General features: G+C 34.9%; 1 protein-coding gene across 1 annotated transcript; it reads right to left on the reverse strand.

Moving 5' to 3' along the window:
• Positions 1 to 555: 555 nt before the first annotated feature.
• On the reverse strand, positions 556 to 3454 carry LOC130052549 (toll-like receptor 4). The gene has a single exon (XM_056157731.1). The coding sequence runs from the start codon at positions 2891 to 2893 to the stop codon at positions 773 to 775; it is 2121 nt and encodes a 706-aa protein (XP_056013706.1). The 5' UTR covers positions 2894 to 3454; the 3' UTR covers positions 556 to 772.
• Between the last annotated feature and the right edge of the window lie 4668 nt (positions 3455 to 8122).

An 8122-nucleotide genomic window follows, 5' to 3' on the forward strand; every position in this document is an offset into this window, starting at 1 on the left:
AAAAATGATTGACACAGCGTCTGATTTTAAATTGATCCATTTGTGTCCACTTGTTTGGCTCCTGACGGATGTGGTGAAGTATCAGTGTTCATGGCAACAAATCCATCGCGTCGTAGATTTTGTACCCATATTTTTTTCTTCTAAATCTGGTATCCCTTGGGAAAAGGTACATATGCAACCTCCTCTACGACCTAATACGTGTATATGTAGATACAATTGAATGCAGCACACTTTGGCATTTTTCAAAGCTGTGCAGTTAATACTTCGTTATACCATGTTATAAGTCTATATCGTTGTTTACATCACAGTGGGTCTTTTTGACGTCATCAGCAAGGGAGATAAGCCGCGATCATCAAAGATCATTTTCGTGATCGAGTATATTTGATCAGCTGTTATGACGTTATAATGCATTGAATAAAAAAAATTAAAAATGAATTCTTCTTTCATAAACTTTGATTAATGAATTTCCATACATAACTCATTTTCTTCAGGATATCGTTTCATATGACCTTTAAAACTATATCCAGACTGGTCATTTAATATCAAAAACACATCTCAATGAGAACATTTATTAAGAAAAAGGTGAAAATAATACATCTTGATCAATCTCATATATTTAATAGAGAACATAAAATTGAGAGTAGGGAGAATTCGAACACCCCGGAAACATCAGATGTGGGATCAGGTGTTTAGGAAGAGAAAGTATTCCCTGTTAACCATTCTCACAAACTGATCGCTCGCTGTTCGTTATTTTCACCTTTTCATCTTACAATCAATATTCAGATTGCAATTCTTTTAAAATAAGTGATTTTAAGGTTTCCCAAAAGTCATCGTATGCGCATTCTTCATCAGGGAATTCAGTGACACTTTTATCTCTGACCAAGTCCAGGAGATATTTTGGAAGATGGCCGTTGTAAACCTCGGGGAAAAGGACTAAATGTACAAACTTCATATTCTCTCTAGTTTCTATGGCTTCCATTCTCGCCATATTTAATTCATATCCTCGCCACTTTGATTTGAGATACTTTTTGGATATCAAGCATATCACTCGTCTGCTGTCCTGAATAGCATCCATTATTGCTTGCCCTTTTTCTACTCCTGCAGGCTCGTCACGGTCACGAATGTACATTTTAATGTTAGAGTCATCTTCTATTCGAGGTATAAATTCCTGAAGAATGAAAGTCAACTCACTTCTAGAGTAAGAAAACATTGCATGATATTTGTAGTAGAGTGATGATGAATGAAACTCATTCGAGTATCCTCTGACTTTTCTAAAACGTTGTTTTACCTTAAAAATGAAATATCGGATCTTCCATTTATTCTTCAGCAGTACTACACCGATAAGTGTACTAGACACGAAGGCAATACTGACGGAAGTGACGATGCACACATCAAGATAAGACTTGCAAGTTTCCCTCAAATATAACAATGAACTTTCTGCATTTGAAAATGCAAATGCATTTGGGCTTGCAGAAGAACATTTGTATGACTGAAATTTTTTAAAATTCCTTCTATATTGCGTGATCCATGACAAAAAGTCTATATTTTCACACGAACATAAAAACTTGTTCCCAGAAAGATCCATAGTGAGGTTGGAATTTTGGAATGAGTCTAGAAGTGTTAAACGAATTTCTATTTCAATTGTAGTAAGTCTGTTTTGTGCAAGGCTTATGAATGTGATATTTCTCATATGGTCAATTTTTACATTCCATGCAGATAGCAGGTTATTTGTTAGATTTATTATTTGTAACCTCCGCATATTCTTGAACATAAGACTAGGTAACGATACGATATTATCACGTGACAAATCAATATTTTCTACTGAAATGACATTTTCAAATATCTTTCCTTCTTCGTCTTTAGATAAGCTTTGACCAATATCATTATTAGATAAATTCAGGACTTTTAACCCAGTGGCATATTTCAGAAATGTCTCTGAGATGTATGAACACAGATTGTCGGACAAATCAAGCACAGATATATGTTGCATGCCATGAATAGGTCCAATCCACGAGTAGAAGAAATTGCTTTGTCCATAAATCTCACGTAAGTTAGTCGAGTTTATTCCGAACTCTGGTATTGGTGTGTAAAGCCTACTGACGTTTGCATAGAATATTTCAAGAGATCTTGGGACATAAATTGTTATTAGAGTATCGTTAGGGAACTTTAAATTATGAATCATTCTATCTTTAATTACAGTTTTATCTTTCGTTCTTTCATCGTCTTCTTCCACGACTGAATGTAAACGTGATCCTACGCCGCATGCATCAGTTTTCTCTTCACAATCTTCAAATATTGACTTTGGATATGGACCTGGAGCAGGTCGTAATTGAACACTTATATTCAAAATTCGAAGCCTTTCAAGAAAAAAATAATCTATGATATACATTCCTTGAGTCAGTTTGTTTTCTCCAAGCGAAAGCTTTGTTAAAATTTTAGGCAAATTTAGGAGTGCCCCTGGCTCGAATTGTTCAAGTCTGTTCTTCTCAATATAGATCTCGGTAAGACTGGTATTCTTAATATTCATTAGATGATGTCTGAGGATTTTAGTACCTGTTCCAGTCCAACAATTGATGCCGTTTATATGTAGTATTTTAATTGCGCTTTTGTTCAGATTATGTGTAATATTCGGAAGTGAAGCAAAACCTAGTTGTTTGTTGTGAGAAACATCTAGTTTTTCAAGAAAAGGGAGGTTTCCAAATGCACCTTCATCAATGTCTTTGACATTGCATGCTGAAACGTCAAGATATTTCAGCCCAGGGATGTTGGTAAACATACCTTGATAAATCCTTTTGAATGAACAATTCCCTGTGATTCCAGACAAATCCAACGCCTGTAGTTTTCTTAAACTCCCAAAAGCTTTTCCGAACGTAATATTACTTGGTCCATCCATCTGTAAAATCTACAGTGACTGCAGTTCTGAAAACACCCTATCTCTGATTATCACCCCTTCTTTAGGAGGAGAATTTCCTTTTAGATTCAATGTTCTTAAAGAATACAGATCCTCAAACAATTCATTGTAGAACAATGTCAAATGTATTCTATTTCCTTCCAAGCTCAATGTCCTCAATTTTCGCAATCCACGGAAAGGCATGTTATAAAGTGTCCGTATCTTATTTCGTGATAGGTCGATGTGATGTGAGTTCTTAGGAAAACCACCTTCTATATTTTCAATATCATTATTACTTAAATCGATCCAGGACACATTTGCATAAAATTCTGGAACATGCTGAAGATCTCTATGTGAGCAATCAACTAACATTTGGTGATGCAGATTTCCACATGTACAATTGGCATGTTTGAATATGCAAACATGGTGCACATCTTTTGTCATCAAAACATCGTCGAATAATACAAGATGAGCAAGCACAAATACCACCTTTGAACACGAAGCCATAATCATGAAAATTGCGAGAGTGAATTAAAGTTCTTATGATAATCTATAGCATTGAAATCCGTCGTGCATTTTACTTCCTAGACATTAGTTTCGTATTTATACTTCTCCAGTGAACTTGAACATTTCAGGAAATCACACTTAAAACTCCTTCACTTATATTGAATTACTCGTAACTTGTATAACTCATAGATACACTTTTCGTGGATTTCTTAACTCGAACCACAACCATGTTACATAACGATATAAGTTAACAATTAATGTCGCTATGATTTGCATTTAACAGATTGATGTGAATCCGGTTACTGTAGTACTTCACATATTAAAGCAGCCATTTCCAGAGTACTCCATCAATGATATGTGTCTGTAATATAATGATGTAATAGCGTATGATTCACTGACACGTGACTCACTAATTTTCCACAGTGAGTCCGTAAATAACACGTATTTCTTAAGGATCCAGCTTAATGGATGTGTATCAGAACTGTCAATATTGACAATATTTTCACAAACGAAAAACCAGATATCAATTTTCTCCCTTACTCTATTTCATCTAATGTCATGAAAAGGTGAAGGTAAAGAATAGTAATCAATCTCATAATTCTTATATGGAATACAAAATAGAGAGTCGGGCAAACTCTGACCCCTGGATATACCAGAGGTGGGATCAGGTGGCTAGGAGGATGTAAAACATATATTTTGATACCAATTTTGATGCACCAGATGCGCATTTCGACAAATAACGTATGCCGTTTTATTCAGCATATGAGTTAATGTTTTGGGGGTATTTTTCAGAAAAGCGTACAAAACCTTTTAAATTTTTATGATATGACCAAAACAATTGTTTAGAATTGCCATGCATGTCATGGCTTCTTTTTGGATAGAATAGAGCAGTGTAGCATTAACAGGTCGAACCATCAAACTTCGTGAGTATTACCACTGTACCGAGTAGATAACGAGAATAAGAAAATACCAGCAACTTCAGGTGAAAGATTTCAGGAGTGTTATTGTGATTAGCATTGAGTTCCATGAATATATACTGATGTCAGGAGTGACGCTATGGTTTCTTCTCATTTTTCTGGAGTAGGCATGGAGGGTATTGAAGTGGTAAGTCAGTGACCCTAAAATAGGTCAGTAAGCTACCCTGAGTGACCCTGAAGTTCTCCGTGTATTTTATTCAACATTTTGAATTGATATGCATTTCTTATTTAACGAAGTTTTAAATGTCGTTAATAATTCATGTAGCAGTGTTCATGTTTCACTGTTGCCATCTTAGACGTGACGATGTAGGTAAACGTCGTTATTGTTGGTTGTTGATTTTTTATTTGGTCTAGATTAACATAACCTCCTCAATAAGATTAACCTTCTCTATATTCATTACAAACTCCGCCAACGCCGGTCCCAAGCCCGGGTGCAAAAGGAGGAGGGTTGTGCGTGAGGCTAGCTCCCTCACCACGTAAAAATAACCGTTGCTACAGAAACCGAAGCAGCTGATCACACTTGATGTTTTGAGCGGATGAATAGACCCTTTGCTACAGCAACATATGAAGAGAAATAGAATTTTGGCACGCTGTTTTGGCTATATTTAGCTCTAAAACTTCATAGTTATTTCGGATTTCAAAGATTTCGGTTGAGCATCACTGAGGAGACATCATTTGTCGAAATGCGCATCTGGTGCATCAAAATTGGTACCGTATCAGTTTTACATAGTGAAAGTCAGCAGGAAGCTATTTCTCCGAAATCATCTATATTGTCGCCAAAACGAATTTTACCTAAAGGAACTTGGAGAAGAACTGTAGAAGCAGAAATGAAAACAATTGGAACAACAATGAGAGAGGCGGAAAGAAAGGCACAAGACAGAGACAGATGGCGAACAGCTGTGGAAGCCTTATGCACTGACCAGTGTGAAGAGGACTGAGTAAGTAAGTATATTGATTACAATATATGAGTCAAGATATACATATGTACAGTATATATGATTCATTATCTTTGTGTCGGGCATATGAAACAAAAAAGAGCAATACTGTATTGATGCTTTTGCATATCTCATGACATAATGAAAAAATCTGGTGATATGCATACAGTAGCCTATTACACAGAGTGGTCATTTCATAACTGACTGACCCCCTGTTGGATTATCGATCTTGTTGTCGTGTCAAATCTAGGATGTTCAACAAAGTGATGGCGGTTCCCCCTGTCAAGCCCTGGACATTGGATGTCAACGACTCTAACATAATATGACTCATAAAACGGAGGTTCTATTTCACAGTCGGTATTGACACTATTCTGCTTTCTTCCTCAAGGTGATGTATTTAAAACTTCATTTACATCTGTATGGATTCTTTTACAAAACTCTTTAACTTTAAACAATGAATTTAAAACATGTGGTTTTGTTTTGTGCATTAAAAATGGAAAATTAAAGTGATAGAAACTTCAGATGTTTCAATTAAAATGCATGGATTTCTCTTGAAATGTCCCTAAAGTACTATATCACGAATGCATACATACTACATCACGTGTCCGGAATAAAAGCAGCTGAACGTTTCACATTTCTTAAATTATGTGTTGATTGTTTGTTTTACGTCACTAGTTGTAGAATGTATGTATAAAGCACAGAAAATTTCACTTTATCTGGATACCCACTTCCGCCCCTACCCGGGGTTGAACTCACGACCTGCGGAACCAAATTTCCTAGCAGCATGTAACCAGCGCACTAGACCGCTCGATCATCTAGGCAAGTCTATAAAACTTATGACGATGGAATTCTCGCCACGCTGTCACACGCTACACGGTCGTTGAGAATGGAAATGGTATACAGTTATTTAACGTAATATCATATATATATACCATGCGCTTAATACGTGATCCAGAAACATTTCCCAGACATTGATAGATCTGTTAATTAAGAAAAAAAATTAACATAGAGTTCATTTTTCGTGTTTACTGGAATAAGGACTCACCTGACTAAATACATCGTTCTAGAACATATGTAAAATACTAAGCGTGGTTAGAAGTGTATAGTTCCCAGAACCTCACTGGGTACCAGTTAATGTTTGTGCTGATTATATTCATTGATTAATTCGTACTCCTTGCGGTTAAAGTAATTCCACTATCATGTGTTGGCATAAGACTTTGCAAAATCAATGATTTATTTATATTTATGCATGACAGGAATATAAATTTTGCTGGAATCTTTAGTAATTGTAAAACAAAAATCTTGTTAAACATGAACTATTACAAAAGTTTAATTTATATATGAATAATCAATGATATGTTTCAAAATATTGAGTACAAGAGCATTAACTTTCGTTTTCATTGATTTCTTTATGAAATCCATTCTGCGATAGATTTCCTTTATTTTTCACTGACATTCTGCATATTTTTGTAAAGAGACAGATTCATGAAATTGTAATTTTTATATCATTGCAACCAGGTTTTGCGAAATTTTGATAATGTTGTTTAAGGAAAAGTACATATTTTACGTAGATATCTGATTCTGTTTATTCTGTCTGGCATTTGGAAAAGTGGGATGACCTATATATTTTGTTTGAGAATTTATTAGTTTTAGTTCTAATCAATGGAAATGAATACACGTTCTCCACTTTTAGAGCGGAAAACGAGTTACATTAATAAATCCATCATTACTCTAATTTCCAGAATATAAAAATAATCATACGTATATTCATATTTTAATTTGTATCAATTACATTTCAGTCATAAAAACACATTTGACTCTATATAAGATGTTTTGTTTTTCTACATAAAATATTTTATTCAATCATAGAATCAAAGATACATGTACACCATATGCGATCATTCAGATAGTAATAGCCTCTTTTTGAAAATGAAATAAATAAATTAGGCACTGCATTCATTCTCATACTCAGAATCTAAATATTCAAAGAATAAATGAATATTTTATAAATCTTCCCCAATAAGGGTTTTTACAGTTTCCCAGAAGTCGTCATATGCACATGCTTCCTGGGGATATTCTATGACACACGCGTCTCGAACCTCAAATTTTGTCTAGCTTCTATGGCTTCAATCCGGGCCATATTCAATTCATAATCTCGCCATTTCGATTTGAGAAACCTTTTTGATATTAAGCAGATCACTCGCTTGCTGTCCTGAATCGCATCCATAATGACTTGACCTTTTGCTACTCCAGCAGGCTCATCTCGGTCTCTGATGTAAAGTTTTATGTTAGAATTATTTTCCACTCGAGGTATAAAATCCGTTAAAATGAAGGATAGCTCACTTCTTGAATACGAAAGCATTGCATCATATTCATAAGAAATTGAAGATGAAGAAAACTCATTGGAATATTTCCCTACTTGTCTTAAACGTTGCTTTGCTTTGAAAATTAGGTAACGAATTTTCCATTTATTTTTCTGTAGAATTATTCCAACGACTGTACTGAAAATAAAAGCTAAAGTGACAGACGTCGCGATATATATCTCAATATATGATCTGCAAATTTCTTTCAAAGACAGCAAAGAATGCTCCGAATTCCTAAAATCAAACATTTCAGAAATTGAAGAGGAACATTCATAGTCTATAAAACGTGCAAAGTTTCTTCTATTACGTGTGATCCACGACAGGAAGTCTACATTATCACAGGAACATAGAATCTTGTTTCCAGATAGATCTACCGTAAGGTTTGATGTTAAAAATAAAGTTTCAAATGAGGGTCGGTATCTCTCTTCAATTGTGGTAAGTCTATTTTGT

This window comes from Ostrea edulis, chromosome 3 (assembly GCF_947568905.1).
Source record: "Ostrea edulis chromosome 3, xbOstEdul1.1, whole genome shotgun sequence".
NCBI lineage: Eukaryota > Metazoa > Mollusca > Bivalvia > Ostreida > Ostreidae > Ostrea > Ostrea edulis.